The following is a 20,014-nucleotide window of genomic DNA, read 5'->3' as shown; positions in this document are numbered from 1 at the left end:
ATCGACTAGGTGCCTTGGGGTACGACAGGTACGTGACCAATGGCCATTTCCACCACAATGGAAACACTTATCCTCTGTTGATTTATTCTGCCCGATATTTCTTTCTTTATCCCACTTCTGGTGAGATCCTCTCTTTTGAATATAATTCTTTTTCCTTCCATAATTTTTCTTGTTATTAAAACCTTGCCATTTACCTCTTCTGGGGTAATTTGCCGTATTTACTTCAGGAAATGGGGCGGCGCCAGCTGGGCGTGCTTCATGATTTTTCAAGAGCAACTCATTGTTGCGTTCAACAACAAGAAGGCAAGAAATTAACTCAGAATATTTTTTAAACCCTTTTTCTCGTTACTGCTGTTGCAGGAGCACATTTGAGGCATGAAAGGTTGAGAAAATTTTTTCCAACATATCATGATCACTTATTTTTTTCCACACAATTTCATTCGTGAGGTGATTCGAAACATTGCAGAATTATATTCATTTATGGATTTAAAATCTTGTAAACGCAAATGCGTCCATTCATATCGGGCTTGAGGAAGTATCACCGTTTTCTGATGATTGTACATTTCTTCAAGGTCTTTCCAAAGATCTGCAGGATCTTTTAATGTGAGATATTCATTTTTCAATCCTTCGTCAAGATGACGACGAAGAAAAATCATGGCTTTAGCTTTATCCTTCTGAGATGCATTATTTTCAGCCTTAATGGTATCTCCAAGATCCATTGAATCAATATGGATTTCAGCATCTAGTATCCATGATAAATAATTGTTTCCAGATATAAGATGAGAGAGTTTCGACATAATGAAAAATTGTTACCTGAGTCTTCTTAAAATTTTATCAGAGTCTCGTGCTGATAACGTGTTGTGAAATAAAAGATATATAAAATAAAGATGTATTAATATAAGACTCTAGCATTAAAATAATTAGCTCAATAATGATTTGTATATATAATAATATTATATGTTGTAATGTGTATATATATATAAAGATAGAAAAGAGTATAAAAAGTAAATAGAGAGAGAATTGCATATATATATAAAGATAGAAAGAAGTATTAAAAGTAAAAAGAGAGAGAATTGCATTTGTTTATAGTAAGAGAAAGAAAGAGAACATTTTTATATTGCTTTGTAGTGTAAGAAAGAAAAGAGAGAGTATTTGTTTATTATTGTTCTATGTAAAAAGTCTCGTACCATACCCCTATTTATACATGCATGGGGTCTTTATTTTCAACATGCATTTAATATTCATTCTCTTTTTGAAAATGTGAGTTTTACATGGGAATGGGCATCCACGTTGCTTGTTCTTATCACAACAGAAAGCAGCTTTTTTTCACACTTTTTTCTTTTCTCCTCATAATATATTTAATTAGTTTACATACACAACAATTACATCGTGTGGGCATAAAAATATAAAAACATAAAAATATAAAAACATAGTTAACGAAAAAAATGAATTAAAATAGAAATAAAAATCATATTATTTAAATAAAACTTGGTGTAATTATAACTTAAGATAATATCACTAAAATAATTCATAAGAGACCTCTTGTTTGGGAACAACCATCCAAAAAGTTGTAGCTAATACAGAAAACATCACTGCCAGTGTCAATCTGCACATATAAATCAACTGGAGGAGAACCCAATTGCACTCCTTAATAGTACAGCCTTAAATTCAAAAGATTTAAACTAATTATTGATTGTAAAATAAATTTAAAAAAAAAGAGAAGTTGAAACTTACCAAATTTGAAGGCACATTTCTAGATCTAAATTCTCCTATCACACGTTTCCGTAACAATCAAAGATTAAAGAGTGTGTGACTCACCGAAGAGCAAAATTCAATCCCAAGTTCAGTTGCAAGGTTCTATAAAAAAAATTACTGAAAAATGGATTCCCAATAAAGAGTTGATTGATCAAGAGGTAAAATCCAAGCAAACATGATCTAACTTTAGTATTTAGAACTTGATAATACGCATAAATACTGGAATGAGAGCGTGGTATTGTTGTTCTCATTTGAGAAGATCAATAGAAAAAACTGGCATGAGAAAGGAAAGCAAGTTAAAAGAGATCATCAACTGAAATTAGAAAAACCTGCAGAGACAGAGAGTTAGAGCAAACCGGGAGAGAGGAGGAGGCAGTAGAACAAAGCAGAGGAGGAAGGCAGGAGGAGGAGCAGAGAGACGAAGAGGAGGCGGCAGCAGAAGAAGGAGAGAAGAAGCATAAAGAGAGACTATGGTAGTGCAGAGGGAGATGATGTTAACGAGGAGCAGCAAGCCTTTTTCAAAATTGGGAGTGATGGTGTCAAATGAATGATGTGGGTTGGTAAAAATTAAATCAACTTATTACTTAATAGCTTAACTTTTGCAGCAGATTGATTCAACTTATTACTTAAATCAACTTATTACTTAATAGCACAAATTTTCTCCTGTTAACTTCTATAGACACTAAGATTAAATTAAACAAGAGACCAAAAAAATATACATTAATAATTGCTTGAAGGAACAAATTTTAGTACTGTCCGAAGAACTATAATCAGAGCTTACAGAGACAAATAAAAAAAACCCAAAGCATGTAGAAGCAGAAAATAGTACCACGAAGGGGAGGGTTGGAAAAAAGGACTGCGAAACAACAAAGCTCGGAGAAGAGGACGGCAGGTCGGCAGCGACGCTGGCCAGACGAAGACGGCAATTCTCTAAACGGAGAGACTCGATGGTGGAGACTGCTGCGACAGATCTATCACCGCTTGGTTCCTCGCCTGGATCTGAGTTTGTTGCATCTCTTCCAGGATGGGAGTTTAGTGGTTGGTGTGGGAGAGTAATGGAGATCTGAGTATTTGGTGAGAATTTCTTTTTTTTCTTTTGGTTAGAGTTGGTGAGAGTTAAGATGTAGATTTTTAAATAATTTTTTTATATAATTAATATTTACAGTAGTTAATTTACTCATGTAAATTTTAATATTCATCAATTGAGACATATGATAAATTTTGTGTTTAAGTGAATTCTTTTTCTTTAGCTCCATATGGTGTTTATAAATTTTATTACTATATTAGTATAGATTATATTTTAGATTTAATTATTTTATAATAAAATTTATAAAACGTATTCCATGATAACCATACTCATGTGTTTCACCCATAGTTGTAAGAATTTGACTAGACCGGCCGATTCGACTAAAAAACCAATAAATCGGTCAATTAGCCGCTGCGATTGAGTAATCTAACCGGATAAAGAATGAACGGGATAAAATCGGATTGAACCGTCCAATTTTGTGAAAAATCGACGAACCGGCGGTTTTGAATAACCCATCCGGTTCGAAGTTCTCTTTTTTTTTTCTCCCTTAACTAAAGCGACGTCGTTTTGGTTTTTATAACAAAAAAAAAAAATAATCACACAAAACACTCGAACCTACCAAGTACCAACCACATCCCCATCCCCATTGACCCATTCCCCCTAACCCTAATCCCCAACGGCACCCATTCCCCAGTAAGGCAGCAAGGCAGCAAGGCAGCAAGGCAGCAACGCCTCCAGGCTCCAACCCCGCCGGCCGTCTCGTCGTCTTCGTCCTTCCAGACACGGTGCGGCTCCGACGACCTCCTTGCACGTCGCGTTTTGGCTCGTAGCCTCGCAGGTCGTCTTCTTCATCGCAGCTCCTTGCTCCGTCGGCGGCGTCATCGCGTCCTCTCTGTCCACTGCCTCATATGTCGGACAGGTTGGTCCGTTGGTGGTCTCCTCGCATTATGCCATTATCTCTGTTTTTGTAGTTATTATGTTCTGTTTATGTTAAATGTTTAATTATAATTGGTTGAATTTGTTTATTCTTGATTATGAATTTATTGATTCTTGATTATGAAATTACCGAATTTGTTGAATTTTTTATTGTGCATCTGTTTAGTGTAGTGATGGCTGGATTGCTGGATTTTTTATTAATTTTTTATTATGCCATTATGCCTGTTTGCTTTAGAAGATGGATTGCTGGATTTTCTAGCAATTTTTGTTGAATTATGTGCTGTTGAACTATTTTGCCATTGTGAATCTGTTTAGTGTAGTGACTCTGAGTCTTTTTGTCGAATTATTTGCTGTTGAACTACTATGGTGTTGCTTTTAAATGTGGGTTGAATTGAATGGTTATTTTCAAGTTGAATGCAACTATTTTACTTGCGAGTTAAGTGCTTGTTATTCATTCATCAATTTCTCATGGTTGTATGTCTTAGTTAGGTACCAATCTTGCTCATAATTTAAATCATTCGGCAAATTTAGGCTTGAAAACATGTCGGCAAAACTAGTTTTATGTCCAAAACAGATTTTAGTGAATGCATATATGGTTGCTTTTGTCTTGCTTAACAGGAACCCTTTGAATTGAACTGTTGGAAATAGGTTATGCTTCCAACATTGAACAATTGATGTGAATTTGTATTTTGTAATAGCTTTTGTTTTATACCTTTGCTATTATATTTTTTATTTATGTGAAACCGGTTTTATCGGTTCAACCAGTAATTTATCGGTTGAACCAATAAACCAATAAACCAGTAACCTGATCGATTTGATCACCGGTTCGGTTCTTACAACTATGGTTTCACCGACTAACACTAGGGTTTCACTTTTTCATTGTCCCCAAAACTCAACTCTGTCTCAGTTGTTTCTGAAATAAAATCATTGTTCTTTCTTTGATGCATCTTCCATAATTTCGTCTCTTTGCGGCGGCTGCAGGCTACTTCCTCCACATCGGTGGCTGCAAGCAGTGGTTTCAATTTTCCCCTTCTCCTTTATCTTTGTTCTGTTGTTGCTTTCTAAACTCATTGCATCTTCCATTTATTTTTTTGTGGTTCTTTTTTTTTTCAATAAAATTTGGCATTGGTTGATCCAGGTTTAACTGTCTAATTTTGAGAATTTGTTGCATAGCGTATAGCCTCACTGTTTCCTTTCTAACTTCGATGCTTAGTTTGCTTTTGATTCTTTTCTTGTTGATGTTTGCATATGATTTCTTATAACTGTAAGATAATTTTGGTGATTTTTGGTTAATATCTATTTATTTGTTTTAGAGTTGGTCCAATGGAGGATAGCCAGGAAATTGAGGAGCAGGTGCAGGAAGAAGTGATTTCAGACAATGGAACTGAAAAGAAGCAGGAAACTCGTGATGAGATGCTTTCGCGGCACAGGTGATGTTTTAGGCTTGTCATTTTAGTGAATCTATTTGGTTCTGCATGTTCATGTAGTAGGATCTATTTGTCATGGAATCTATGGTTGTTGTAGTTCATTTCTGTTGCTAAGCAAGAGAGAAGAGTTTATGGTGAATTCGTGGTGTTTAGACAGCACTGTAGCTTCAATAACCTAGTTAATGATATAAGGGACACTATATATAAGAAGAGTATCCAGGATAATGTTTCAGTAGATTAACATGTTGAACTTGAAAGTAATCATGGAATACAAACTTCACTTGTAAAGTATTCATTCTGTTGATCAAATGTATTTCAGATGGGCTTCCTAATTATTGATTAGAAGTAATATCAATGTATCTTGTGATTGATATGTGTCGGCTTTCCCCCACAACCATCCAGATGTTCAACATAGATATAGGCATATTTAATTTTTCCTTTATATGCGTATGAATAAGATATCAAAGGTGTGGCCATGAGGTTTCATTAGGTTCTTCCTATGGATTTTCAGATATTTCAACATTTGAATCACATTACTGATCTCAAACTTGTTTGTCTGTTGTTTTTATTTGTTTAAATTGTAATTACAAAAATATCACTTCATTCACTCTAGATTGTATACGTTTTATTACTTCTTAGTTTTTCTTGTTCTTGTCTCATGTGACACATTTCTCCACGATGACTATGTACTTTCAGGAAAGAGATATCACAACTGCAGAAAAAAGAAATTGAAATGAAAAAGGCAGCAGCTAGAGGTAGCAAGGCTGAACAGAAAGCTAAGAAGAAACAAGTGGAGGACGAGGTTACTCGACTTTCTGCTAATCTTAAAGAGAAACATGCAAAAGAACTGGCTGAATTAGGCTATAGCAGTGGTGGTAATGGGAATGAAAAGGGAAATTTAGACAGTTTGATAAAGGCCATAGCTGGAGTATCTGTTGCCAATCAGCCTGACCGTGCAAGGGTTAGCAAGGCCCAACAGAAGCGTGACCGAAGAGCTCAACAAGAAGCAGAAAGGGAGCAGAGAATCCAAGCAGAGCAGAGTGACACTATAAGTGATCGTACAATTGAAAATGAAAAATTGGAAAAGAAGTTGAAGCCTCTCGGTTTAACTGTGTGTGAAATAAAGCCTGATGGGCACTGCCTCTATAGAGCTGTTGAGGATCAGCTGGCCCTCCTCTCTGGCGGTAGATCACCTCATACATACCAAGAACTTCGAGAAATGGCAGCTGCTTATATGAGAAAGCATTCAGCTGAGTTCCTTCCGTTTTTCCTTTCAGAAAATTTGATCGAAGATGATTCAGATGAAACACTTGCTGAGAAATTTGAAAACTATTGTAAAGAGGTGGAATCCACGGCTTTATGGGGAGGACAGTTAGAGCTTGGTGCCTTGACTCACTGCTTGAAGAAGCATATTATGATATTTTCCGGCTCCTTCCCGGATGTGGAGATGGGGAAGGAGTATAAATCCGCTGCTACCACTGCCTCATCGAGTTCAAGTATTATGCTTTCCTACCACAAGCATGCTTTTGGACTTGGTGAGCATTATAATTCTGTGGTCCCAGCATGATCTGATGGGTATATCACAAGAAGCATTTTTATGACGATGTTGCCTCGTAGCATTTTTCTTAGAAGCCAAACATTTGATGGAAGATCTCTTGGAACCGAAGTTGTTATTTGGTAATGGTTATTATAACTGTACATTTCTCTACTGTATGATTTCTGGATAAGTTATATTTGATAGTTATGTATCAAATTTTTCTTATGGCGTCTGCCTGATTTTGAATGGTTTACCTAAGTCCATATATGAGGGGAGATATTTGCTCTAACATAATGCACACTTTAGTTTTATTGTATTTTTATAATGCACACTTTAAGGTGTTATATATTTTTGTTTCTCCTCCATTTTTTTCACCTTTAATAGTAAGGTAATTTTTGGGGGAAGTAATGCAATCTTTACTTTTTTCAGTGCTCATTAGTATTTGGCTATTTGCTATGCAAGTGCCAAGGGTTTAGTCTAGTAAACTTGGACATGGTATATTAATTTTTTTCTATTCACCCCCAACTATACCATGTTATATCTAAATATCTAACAACTAAAGTTTTCTGCCACGTGGCCAAATGAAGGTAAACGAGTAGGTTTTACTTTTACCTAAAGATTCCGCTGGCTTAGTCCTGTGTCATTGACATGCTCATTGAACCATTGTGATCCACGTAAATGATTTTGATCAACATAATTCAAATTTTGAGCAGCTCAAATTTTATGTTGTTGAACATTCAGCAAAGGGAATACTTTGCTTTGCATCTATAAAAGGGTTAAAGTTGAAGCATAAACAGCTTGGAACAACGAGAGAAACTGTGTCTAGGTTCCTTAATTTACAATCTTGTATGCTGAAAACCGTCCTCGTTTTCTTTTTATTCTTGTGCCTTTGTCACGCTCCGCCACAACTTTATTTATTTTATTTTTTACCATATATTCTTATTCCATTTCTATCTTAATTTGTCTCTCTCATAATCACTTCTACAATATATTCCCCCTATCGAATTGTTACCAATGCTGAGTTTCAACTCGTGGTTGAGGCAAGGTAAGATCATAATAGAGGCCTTTACCCTTTAGTTTCAAGTGTTTTCTTTTTCTTTTTTTTTTTTTAATGAACCAAATAGAATATATCCATTCATATATTTTATGATCACTGCTTAAGGAAATATCTAAGGTAGAAGAGACATTTGGAGATAACTATGCATCATCGTGACTCGTGAGGCTCCATGATTTCTTGAAATCCCACTAAGACAATAGAATACAACTTAATCACAAAAAGCCTATATCTACATACCAAGATAGCAAGAGGTAAGTAATACAAGAGTTAGGGTTCTTGAAGCACATTCTGTTACTTAAAAGTGTTATCCATTTATGATGTTAAATCTCTAATCTCTCACTCTGACAAAAATAAATAAATAAATAAATAAATAAATAGTAAGTAATACGTAAAAAAAAAAAAAAAGAACTTCTCTAGCAAAATCGAAGGATCTTCACGCCTATATGAGCTTGGAGACCACAATGTATGTATTATGTAACGGATTCCTCAAGTGATATAACTCTCGAAATTTCTTGACCTCCATTTTATTCTTCAATAACCATATGCATTTCCTTTCTTTTCATTACCTTTGATCTTGATCTAATATTAATAATTAAAATCCAACAGATGATAATGTAAATATACCAAAGGGACCGTGCATTATATAACAGTTAATATGCTTTCTATTTTTTTTTTCCCACAGTTCTTCCAATATGAAAGATTAAAGACTAATAGTATCAGAGTTATATTTAAAAATTTGTTATTAGCCAATAAATTGTTACATGTATAAAGTAAGATTCAAACCCCCACCGCTAGCGAACTAACCACTAGACTTTCTGATAAATTTGCTAATGCAAGTTTGTCATTATTATACCTACAAACATTAATTATTTTTGTATGACATAGTTCAAAGAAACATACTAACACAAAAATTTATTATATTTCTTCCCCCCCTCCCCCCCTAAGTTTTCCCATCCAATAATCAAGGAAATCATATAATAATAACCATGAACACGTTTCCATATGCTATATATATAGACTATAGTTATTGGTTATAATAATCTATAAACATTCCTGCACGGTCATTAATATAAGTAGGACTACGTACGTATGTTTGATTTTGTCCTTAGATGAGTACCATGGTACCAAATATATCTTCAATTTTTCTACTACGGATCGGAAGGGGTGAGAATCTTACAAAGAAAATATATAAAATAAATAAAGTTGCTCATGAGTAGTGTTTTATTTAGGACCACTTTCTTTATTATTTTCTCTCAACCTTAGTAGTAGATGCTCCAAAAATGAAGAGATAACACACATATAGTCACATAGCAATAATAGTGTATACTTCTGTGTTGTTATGACGATGATGATAAGATGTGGCGCAAAATAGAAGCTAAGGCAAGCATTTATTATTTCCATTTTGTGAAAAAAAAGAAAAAAGATATATATGCTCTCTTTGATGCACATATTTCTGATGAATCTTATTCTTTGAAGAATTAGATCGACCTTAACAGCTAGCTATAAGGCAAGTTGTTATGTATGATAGATATTGATGCAATGCAAGTGCAGTACAATAAAAGGTACATTATTTATCGAGAATACTCTTCAAATCTTCTCTTCTATCTTATTATTCCCTTTATTTTCCATCATTTTATTTTATTTTTCAATCATGGGTCGGCAATGCAATAACAACCCCACCCCTCACACACCACCTTATAAATAACCCTTCATCAATTCTCACTTTACATCATTCATATCTATAAACACATATACATATAATAATAATAATAATCATTGAAGATGGAAGGTGTGGCGAGCATGGTGGCTGAGAAGCCAGTGGTGATATTCAGCAAGAGCACGTGTTGCTTGAGTCACTCCATGAAATCACTGATAAGAAGCTTTGGTGCAAATGCAACTGTTTATGAGCTTGATGAGATCTCAAATGGAGAGCAGATTGAGAACGAGTTGATCCGAATGGGGTGCCAGCCAAGTGTGCCAGCTGTGTTTATAGGCCAACAATTCATTGGTGGTTCTAAGAGAATCATGAGCCTCCATGTCAGGAATGAGTTAGTTCCATTGCTCAAAGATGCTAAGGCTATTTGGATTTGATCATCAACGTAACCAAAATTAAATCACTACTACTACTATAGTCTATAATATAAGGATATATAGTTACATATGCATATATGTATTTCTATGTTACGTACTCTTGCTATGTATATGTAGTTAATTAATTAGTGAGCAACATTAGCTATATGATTAATATATATAGTAACTATGAATGCATGAGTGATATATAATATCACTTATTATGAGTAGTTACCATGCACTACTTATATTATATATGGATACTTTAATTTCAACATAATGAAAATTTGGCGCGTTATTGCTATGCATGATGTATTGTTTTACTTTATGTATGTTCATCATCTATTTCAATTTTAATTTAGTAAAGTGACAAATAAATTCCTAAAAATTTATATTTTGAATATATTAATTTTTTTAAAAAATTATCAATGTAGTTTTTTAGAATCATAAAAATAGATAAGTTAGTTTAAACTAAAACCTTTTACATACTTTAATCATAAGGATTAATTTAAAAATAGTGTGTTCACATTAAAAGATTTTATTAATATTTTTTTAACAATTAATTTATCTAAACTATAAATTTTTAAAATTTATTTATTACTTTACTCTTATTAATTTAAAACTAATTATTAGCTTTACAATATATCGTACATACTGAAACTATAACGCTTTCTTAAATTGCAATAGCATTTTAAAGGTGATATAATGTACAAATATACATTAAATGTTGTTGATATGAAAATGTTAGACGCATATTTTATATGTAATTATTATTTAATAATTTTTAATTATTATTATCCTTACATAAAAATATATTCGTGTGACTAATCACTTTATAGAGATGTAAATTTATGCACGATTTAATATATATATATATATATATATATATATATATATATATATATATATATATATATATATATATATATATAATACAATTTTGTTGATATACAAACATCTCGCTGATATTTCACGCTATAACTACCATTTTGTTGACTCTGCCAATCTCTAAGTACTTAGAAGTTAAAAATGGAATTGAAAGTTTTGCATATATAATATGCTGCACCTTTAATATTTATTTTGGTTGCCTATGCTATCTTTCATTACAATAAATTAAGAATTTATTCGTCGCAAATCGAGACTTTATTTAATAATTGTCGCTAGTTAATAAATTACTGTATAAAATGAAATTCGAATTTTAACACTTGGCTATAGGTAGTCTTACTTTTAAGATATTTCTTTAACATTTATATTCATATTTAACATTCACATTTTTAACTGAAAGTTTTAAATTGAAAACTTGTCCTAATCTAGTTAAGGTTAAGACGTGTCGTTTACATATTTCATCAAGTTTACATAACTTTGTGTTTGTACGACAAATAATGACACATTGACACACTAATGGAAGAAAATAATAATAGTCAATAGCAAAATGTGACTGAGAAGCTTAATCATATATTCTCACATTTTTTTTTACTATGCTAATAATTATAAGTTTGCGTGAAGTGATTATCATTCCAAATTTTTCTACCTTAATTATTCTTTCACCTGCTCTAACAAGCACATATAGTATGAAAATTCAAAATAAAGCTTCACCAAAAGTAGGTAGATATTGTGATTATTAGTGAAAGCATATATCGTTTTCGTTTCCGTATCAAACACCAATACTTAATTAATTAATAATTAACTCAAAAAAAAAAAAACAAAGATAAATCGATCTCATGATTTGATGGTTATGCACTTTTTCAGCATAGATAGCAGATAATGAAGCATTGTGAGGATCAAAGGAACCGTACAAAAGAGTTGGCCCTTTGATTTATGTTTGAGCCGTTTATTGAGATTGATGGAACAAAGGTGGTTGACACAATTGAAAACTTGGAGCCAAGGGTTGTTTTTACAAGCTCATGGCACGTGGAAAATTCTCTTACTAGAACATTGCGAATAATCTCTGTATATATACATACAAAAATGAACATGCACATTTTTAATGTTATCTGTTATTGGCAAAAATGCCTGGCATAAAAGTAAGATCCCTATTGGATCCAAATCTAAATCAGGATGATATTGAACTATTTAGATATCTTGTTTTTTTTTTTTTCTCTCTCTAATAACCAATTAAAATGGGTGCAAAGGAATCACTCCCCTCTCTTCTCTAGTCTCTACCCCTCACATACATCTTTGTGGAAGTAATTATGACAACATTTGAAGACATTTGAAGACATTGTGTGCATGATTTCGCAGTTCACTGCTATTCTCACCAAAGATTAGTTGCACTAACAAGAAATAGCTTATATTATTCTATAAGGATGTGGATTTGATTTTGTGACAACTCAATTCTTGCTTTACTCAGAATAACTTGTAAAATAGTGTTCACTTTAAATAAATATCAAAATTTTATATATATAATAAGGTAAAAACTCAGGTGAAGTCGATTTCACGTGAAGTTGATATTTGAGAGTTGTTAGATGAAAATTTAGTCAAATCAGTCAAATTATCTAACGGCTTTCAGATATCAACTTCACGTGAAGTTGATTTTACCTGAGTTTTCACCATATAATAATCATTGGATAGTAATAAATTTTTAAATAAAATTTAAATTTGTAATGAACTAATCTTTATTTTACCGAATCAAAAGATATATATCATTAAAAAAATGACTTGTAAAATAAAAGTTTTGGTTATTAATTAAACTCAACTATTGATTAGAGGGAGAAAAAATGGCTTGACATGTCTCTCATATCATCCGTCAACAAAAAATACTCAAGAAAAAGGTTAAAACCTACGTTATAAGAACTTAAGATAATTTTCTTAATAAAAAAGTAATTCATGAAGAAGTCGTAACGTGCTACCGAATACTGCTTTTTTTACTATTGACTATAATAGTATTTGATTAGATTAATACGAATATAATAACCTCTTTAATTAGTGCCTAAATACTTTACCAAAAATACTAGCCATACAATCATATACATTGAACTGGAAACACCATGAGACCATGCAAAGTTACATAATATTTAAATGAAAACCATATGCCTAAGCAGAAAGCACATAAAAACTCAACATCTTTCTAGCATCTTTCTCTATTCAACGTGCAACAAAAAAAAAAAAAGCAAAATTCTATGGCTACCCAATGAATAGAGTTTTGTGTTCCTTCATGCCTATATAAGGTATAAGGATATTTAGATTTTCATGAGATGAATGACCAATCAACCATGGTAACCATTAAAAGGCAAAGGCAAATGCTATTATAGTGCACTGTATATAACTTTATTATATAAGCATCTATTATCTGCCCCCACCCTTCCATAAAAAAAAAAAATAATAATCTTTTTCTTATTTTTATTTTTAGTTCTTCACCTTTCAACTTATCTTTGGGTATTTGGTACTTGAACTTTGTGGGAATATTGTTAAGGCATGGAAAAAGTTGCTACTTGCTGGCAATAGATAAACTCAACTCCATTCACTTCATTTTGATCAAGATTCCCCTTCAACAAAAACAACAGTAGGTATAGTTAGTTTCTATCATGTCAAAACACTGCTGTAGTTAATTAAATCATAATGTAATTATGCTAAATTTTGAATATTACTGATTAATTGATTAGGCACAAGAAAAAAGAAAGATTAAGATGATTGATAATTAAGTAGACACCTGGAATAATTTTCACAATGTTCTTTGAAATATTCTAAGCTAAAATTGCAACATGAATGTGAGTCTATGTGCTATGCTAACATAGCCAAGAACATGGGTTGGATACATTGACTTTAAGTCTCTAACCATGAGTTACACTTATCATTCACTCTAAAAAAGGATACATGGGTTAAAAATCAAGCAATCAGAAAGGGCAATTTGGGAATCCATTGATGACAGAACTTTTTATTTATATACCAAAAACGTTTATTCTTTTCCAGATGTTTATTCTTCTCTGTATGTGAGTGAAAGAAACCTTCCAATCTCATCTAATAGAATAAACCAAGTGCAATGATGGTATAAATAGACCACCAATTGATCTCAAAGTTACACATACTAAACCAAAACCAAACCAAACCAGAAACCCAAAGACATAAACTGCATATCTTTCTCTCTAGTTAGTAGTTACTTTATAATATTATATCAAACTATATATTAGATTATATTATAAGCTCTACAGCCTTATTAGTAATGGATGTGTTGACAATGTTGACTGCTGAGAAGCCAGTGGTGATCTTCAGCAAGAGCACTTGTTGCATGAGCCACACAGTGAAGGCTCTGATAAAAAGCTTTGGTGCAAACCCTGCAATGATTGAGCTTGACAAGTTGCCAAATGGTCAGCAAGTAGAGAGAGCACTGGTCCAGCTCGGCAGCCGGCCAGGCGTGCCGGCGGTGTTCATTGGACAGCAATTCATAGGTGGTGCTGATGAACTCATAAGTCTCAATGTTCAAAACAAGCTTGCTCAATTGCTACTAAGGGCTAAAGCTATATTCATCTGGAGTAGGTAGCTGTAGCTATAGCTATCCAATTGCAAAGTAAATTCCACCCTTTCACTTCAACTCACATGAGCAAATAAGAGGTTCTAGTATTGTTCTTGGGAACCCCGATGAGTATAGACCTTCTTCTAGCAATGCTTCTTGTGTTCTTCTCTTGTTGAATCTTGTTATCCTAATCCTAATTTTGTATAATGCAAGTAGTTAAGCTTTTACATCATCATAGTCATGGATGGCTCTATCATATTATAGTCCCTTTTTGGAGAGTAATAATCTGATTTTGAAGAGTTAAGTCCAAATTCAGTGTGCAATCTCTGCAATGTGAAAAAATGAACAATATGCTAATAACATTATAACAATCCCCAAGTATAGACAATCACAGATTTCAATTGAAAATATTGTACCACCAGAGCAGTTATAATATAGCACATTTATTATAGTGTATCCTGTTTAGGACACATTTAGTTTTGAAGTTGATAAATAAAGAATCTCCTATGTGTGTATATATTTCACAGAAGATTAACTATGCAGGGTGCCAAAACTTAAGTATTGTATTCGTATGTATATAGATTTCACAGAGATATATTCTATACTTTATTATAGGTGGGATATCCTAAGATAAATTAGAGAGAAGTAGAGGGAGTGAGAGGCAAAAACAGAAAGTATAGAGATAAATTCTGAAGCAGAAGCATTTATTTGTTGAGGAATCCTGAGTCCCCACTGTGATGCCAAGAACTGACCTCGCACTAGGTTTTGTGTTTTTTATATTGGTTCCCCAAACGCATATGCCATAGACCTTTTCAATTTTTGTTTTGCAAAGGGTATATGCCAACAATAATTCAACTTCAAAAAACTCAATGTTCTTATGCTTGGAGAGAAACACACCCTTCATTCATACAATGAGTTTATTTTCACCTGGGAAATTTTTGTAAGAATATTCTTAATGAAATCGAAGATAGCTATAGCCAAATGATAAAAGATTGAGCATTATATTAGCTTGATTTATCAAGAGAAAGCTATATTTAACTTTTTGAAAGCATGTATAAATGGAAAATATAAGAGATTCATCAACAGGTTATAGAATTCAATGCATGACAAACTATATAAAACAATAATTTTTGGGTCCAACAGGTCTTTTTTTCTTGTTTTGTTTAAAAAATATAATTCCATTATCTTTTTTTTTACTTTTTTTTATTTTCCATAATATTTTTGTATTCGATAGATGAGAGACTAATCTATCACTAATTTGAGCTCTATTTAAGATTTGTTGATGACAATGAATTATTATATAAGTGAACAAGTAAATTAATCACTTGATCAACCTAACTCCAAATTAAAATATCATGGTTTCTTTCTTTACCTTTCAGCAGACAACAAGTTACAGAATTCAATGCATGACAATTAAATTATAGAAAACCATAATTTTTAGTTCAAAAGGTTTTTTTTTCTTATTTAAAAAATATTATTTTATTAGCTTTTTTCATTTTTGATTTCATTTTCTGGCTATTGGCCAATAGATTGTTGCATACATAAGGTAAGATTCGAATTTCCAGTATTTATTTAAGTGTACGAGTAAACTAATCACTCGACCGATCTAACTCCTTCAAAATAACATGGTTTCTTTCTTTTATCTTTCAGCAGACAAACCGAAAACTTTATGCATGTTTGATCAATGGATAGAGAAAATCCAATATAAAAACTACATAACACAAAATAATGGAACTACTTCGGTTTTCTACCTACATAATTGATTTTTTCGCAAAAGTTATGCCTCTTAGGCGCTCTTAGTGGTGTATTAAATCGTTTCTCATTGGTGCTATCACTACCTAAACGACTAAGCAGAACTTTATTCCTTGTCATTCTTTTAGTCAAATAAGGCAAATGCAACCTAATTTTAACATCATATACCTCCAAGAATAAACTAATAGATGAACTTAAATAACAAAAGAAAAACGACTAACCTCACTCCTCATTCACTAAAGATCTTCATTATAGTGAAACAGTCAACATGATTCAATAGCTAATGCCATGTGTACCAAAGTTCACATGTTTAATACAACATCATAAATAAGTACAGAAAGGAATTTGCAAAACTCAAAAAACGTTTAGAGGATCTAAAATAAAACTGTCCTCACATGTAAGAGCCAAAATATGCCTGCACTTTGAAGTTATTTCACTTCTGAATATAGTCTTTCAAAAGTTGATTTTTGTGATGCAAATTTGCATTGGTTCGCCAATTGGCCACAGCCTTGGAGACAGTATCATTAGCCTTACGAATCTCCTCAGCAGAAAACTTATGCTCTATGATTCCCAAGGGTCCAGGCTGCAATACTTTAATCACAGTTTCCATCTCTTGTTCAAGCTGTCTGTAACACATTCAAACAAGTCTGCATAAGAAATAATAATAAATTACCCCCACTTACCAAAAAGATCAGGCTCCTCTAATATGCACCCTTAAATCATTTAGTGGGTTCAGAATACCATTAAAAGACAGTTATACTTTAGAGACAAATTCAACATAGAGGATCCTCTTTTTCCCCTTAGCAAATTACAAAACAGCTCTATATTCTACTAAAAAAAATGCATTTTTCCCCCCAAAAAATTTTTGAAATATAAAATTTAATCAATAACCTTTTAATAAAAAAGAGTCAAGTAAGGATTACATTGCTATATATTCTCACAATTTGTGAAATATGAATGGTTAAAGTTAAACAATTAAAATTCTACGAAACAACATCAAATTTTCGATTTCTGTTAAACTTTTCAGCCGGAGGAGTTTTTCTACATTACAGAGTAGCGCAATCAAACAGAACAATTTTTTGTCGCAAAAACAATGCTAATGTAATTATGAAATATAAAGGCAATGTTCCCAAATCGATAATAAGCATTAACATAACCCTAATTTCATAATTGAGAGGGCGGGGGCAACTACGAATTGTGATTAGGATGAAAAAGAAGTTCACCTTATTAGCCCGGAAAATGGCAGCGAACTTCGAAACCCCATGATCCCTCACTGACACTGCAACAATCGAACCCAACGGTGATCTTTCGGCGAAATACGTCGTCGTGTTTCCACTTTCCAGGGACGGAGTGAGCTTTGTTTTTTTTTTTTGGTTTGGTATCAGAGTGAGCTGGGCAAGGTTCTAAAAACTGGACCGGTCATCAAACCGCTTTAGTCACTAGTTCACTGGTTTACTGGTCCAACCGGTCTAACCGTGATTCAACCGAAAAAACTGTTCCATAATAAAATAATTAAAATTATAAATAAACATCATAAAATATCTTTCAAATTTAAAACCCTACACAAACTATCAGTCTATTACCAACTAAATGTAATTAATTAATCATCAAAATATGCAAAATTAACATCATTATACTTCCATTAAAAATAACTGGATTGAATTGCAGTGCACAAGTTAAAGATAGACAATATTGCCTTAAAGTAATTGAGTAAAAAAGTAAAACAAAACAGGCCCTTTTAATTCTTTTATGCTTGTAGGCTTCAATACAATACAGAAGAACTTTCTTGAAGGAATTTATGGCAACCAAAATAGGCCCTGCTTTTGTCTGAATTGTACAAGATATGATTAACAAGTTTAAATATTGTAGTTAATCAGACAAAAAAAGAACATTTCCCAGTTGTCTCACTGAGTCCAGCCAAATGGAACAAACATCACTGTGTACTAGCATAATTCTAGATCAGACTCAGCTCCAGAAGATGTTATTATCTTCACCAGCTCCCAATTCCCATTTGAAAGTTGAAGCCAACACTGAACCTTTTGAAATATGGAACTTCAGAAGTAAGGGAAAGAAATAGAAAATTCTAAACTATCCATGTCTTACTAATAATGAGAACAGAAAAACTCAATCTCTTGAACTCGATAATTACATCAGTTATCCAACTAAATAATTGCATCACAGTTATCATAAACTGATTTCAAAGCCTAGAAGCAGAGTGAAATTAAAAACATGAAGCATATAATAAATTGAAAGATCACCAATTGCAACTTTTTAATAAGAACAGAAGTTAAGAACAATGAAAAATGAAGAAAGATTAACATTTTTCAACCCAATTTTAACAAAGCTCATCACAATGATTAACAACAACAAAAAAACACTGAAGGAACAGTGAATCAGTAACATGGGCAGTGCAAATTTAAATTTTAAAAGTTATCAATTTAAAATCTATCATCAAATACAATCAGTGAGCAAAGCCAATCAACCAAGCACTGACTGAGCATTCTGTTATGATTCTGTTACTGGGAAGCAACAAATTCAAGTTACAGCAACATATTTAACAAATCTTAGTAAAGTCCCGATTTACAGCAACATTTAGATCAGCAACAAGGCAAATTTATTGATTAGCAATTCAGCAACATGCAAAAATACAGGGAGAAGGAAAATTTGGAAAAGAGAGAACAGGGAAGCGATGGTTCAGGGACTCACCAACGGTTGACGACGAGTCGGCAACCACCCCACAAAAGGCGACGAAGCAAGAGACAACCCCACGAGTTGCTTCTGCCGCCGGCGACGAGACAGACGAACCACGAGATGCCAGTGACCGAGACGAGACTCGAGTGACACTGGGAGGCAGAATCGAGCAGAGACAACCACGGACAACGAGCAGCAACCAACGCGCACAGCTCGAGCACTCACTGGCGGAGGGAGGCGCGAGCAGCCGAGCACAGAGGAGAGAGGGGAGATGCGAGCACACGAAGCAGAGGATCCGGCGAGAGGCCCGACACCACGAAGACGGTAGTTCTTGAGTGCGACGGACGGCGGCAGCAGTCTCTCACTCCGACAGACGGCGACAACGATTGGTGGAGGCTGCTAGGTTTGCTTTCTTTGGTGGAGGCTAAGGCATTTGCTGAAGGAAGGAGTTGGAGAAGGGGGATAAGTGGATAACGCGTGCAATCTTCCTTTCAAGAAAGGAAACGACGTCGTTTTCGTAAACCGGCCGGTTTCTGATCCGGTCCGACCGGCCGGTTCAGAGGTTCTTGAAACGGTTTTAGATTCTGCGGTTTTACACACTGGACCGAACCGTTTTTCGCCTGTCTCCGGTTGAACCGGTTCGACCTGCCTGTCCGATCCGATTTTCAGAACATTCAGCTGGGTTTGTGTTCTCACAGTGGCTCATTCAGGCCCAAAAGGAATGGCCATTGGGCCCAAAATAGAATGGCCCATCAAGCTCGTATATTAGTTTCCAATTAGCTACCGATAGAAAGGTCAAGAAGATTCGGCCCAGACCAAAAACAAACAAAAAAAAGAAAGGTCAAGAAGATGCGAACTGATATTATGGTAAGGCAGACAGGAGAAACCAGTTGCCATCAACCATTGTGACAGTGATGGTGGCGAATGATACCGAGTTAGAAACCATAACCAAGAGCTGCGCGGATTGGTGGTTCAGTTTCGAAGAAGTGAAATTGCTCACCAATATTTGCAGATGTATCTCTGTTTCGGCTAGGTTATGCGGCCCAGACAATGACCAAAAACAAAAATGGCTACCAATAGCACCAGGCATTTTTTCCCCTTTAATTCCTATATGCATTTTTTCCCTTAATAATTTTTTTGCTTCTAAAATCATGCCTACAAGGCAGGGTGAAATACATTTTTTTACATATATAATAATTTAATTTATGAAATAAATATGTAAAACCAATTTTTAATTAGTCAATATAGTTAATTTTTTATTATAAATTATTTTTTAACCTTTATTTTTTTGAAAAATTTAAAATTTAAAATA

The 20,014-nt window shown here is 33.5% G+C and overlaps 4 protein-coding genes and 1 long non-coding RNA gene across 7 annotated transcripts; 3 read left to right on the top strand and 2 right to left on the bottom strand.

Annotated features, from left to right (window-relative positions):
• Positions 1-1,302: 1,302 nt before the first annotated feature.
• On the bottom strand, positions 1,303-2,858 carry LOC140173566 (uncharacterized). The gene is made up of 2 exons (XR_011862856.1): positions 2,585-2,858; positions 1,303-2,268 (listed from the first exon to the last, which is right to left on the bottom strand). It is a non-coding gene; the product is annotated as an uncharacterized lncRNA (long non-coding RNA).
• A 488-nt stretch (positions 2,859-3,346) lies between these two features.
• LOC112695837 (OVARIAN TUMOR DOMAIN-containing deubiquitinating enzyme 5) lies at positions 3,347-6,998 on the top strand. Of its 2 annotated transcripts, none has more exons than XM_025748341.3 (3): positions 3,347-3,701; positions 5,032-5,148; positions 5,842-6,998. In XM_025748341.3, exons 1-3 carry the CDS (start codon positions 3,691-3,693, stop codon positions 6,710-6,712), a joined length of 999 nt encoding a protein of 332 aa, XP_025604126.1. In that variant the 5' UTR covers positions 3,347-3,690; the 3' UTR covers positions 6,713-6,998. The 2 variants fall into 2 exon arrangements, with proteins under 2 accessions (XP_025604126.1, XP_025604129.1); XM_025748344.3 differs by lacking the exon at positions 3,347-3,701 and adding an exon at positions 4,597-4,733.
• Positions 6,999-8,906: 1,908 nt separating this feature from the next.
• Positions 8,907-10,113, top strand: LOC112695836 (monothiol glutaredoxin-S6-like). Its single transcript, XM_072197965.1, has 3 exons — positions 8,907-9,119; positions 9,222-9,301; positions 9,522-10,113. Exon 3 carries the CDS (start codon positions 9,522-9,524, stop codon positions 9,828-9,830), a length of 309 nt encoding a protein of 102 aa, XP_072054066.1. The 5' UTR covers positions 8,907-9,119; positions 9,222-9,301; the 3' UTR covers positions 9,831-10,113.
• A 3,855-nt stretch (positions 10,114-13,968) lies between these two features.
• LOC112695835 (monothiol glutaredoxin-S1) lies at positions 13,969-14,286 on the top strand. The gene has a single exon (XM_025748339.3). It carries the CDS (start codon positions 13,969-13,971, stop codon positions 14,284-14,286), a length of 318 nt encoding a protein of 105 aa, XP_025604124.1.
• A 1,957-nt stretch (positions 14,287-16,243) lies between these two features.
• Positions 16,244-19,528, bottom strand: LOC112695834 (uncharacterized). 2 transcript variants are annotated; one of them, XM_072197964.1, is made up of 4 exons: positions 18,718-19,174; positions 17,920-18,047; positions 17,235-17,504; positions 16,244-16,637 (listed from the first exon to the last, which is right to left on the bottom strand). In XM_072197964.1, the coding sequence occupies exons 3-4, from the start codon at positions 17,273-17,275 to the stop codon at positions 16,445-16,447; spliced, it is 234 nt and encodes a 77-aa protein (XP_072054065.1). In that variant the 5' UTR covers positions 17,276-17,504; positions 17,920-18,047; positions 18,718-19,174; the 3' UTR covers positions 16,244-16,444. The 2 variants fall into 2 exon arrangements, with proteins under 2 accessions (XP_072054065.1, XP_025604123.1); XM_025748338.3 differs by lacking the exon at positions 17,920-18,047 and having other exon boundaries at positions 18,718-19,528.
• Positions 19,529-20,014: the final 486 nt, after the last annotated feature.

The sequence above is a fragment of the Arachis hypogaea genome, chromosome 6 (genome assembly GCF_003086295.3).
Source record: "Arachis hypogaea cultivar Tifrunner chromosome 6, arahy.Tifrunner.gnm2.J5K5, whole genome shotgun sequence".
Lineage (NCBI taxonomy): Eukaryota > Viridiplantae > Streptophyta > Magnoliopsida > Fabales > Fabaceae > Arachis > Arachis hypogaea.
This window is presented reverse-complemented; position numbering and strand designations above follow the sequence as displayed.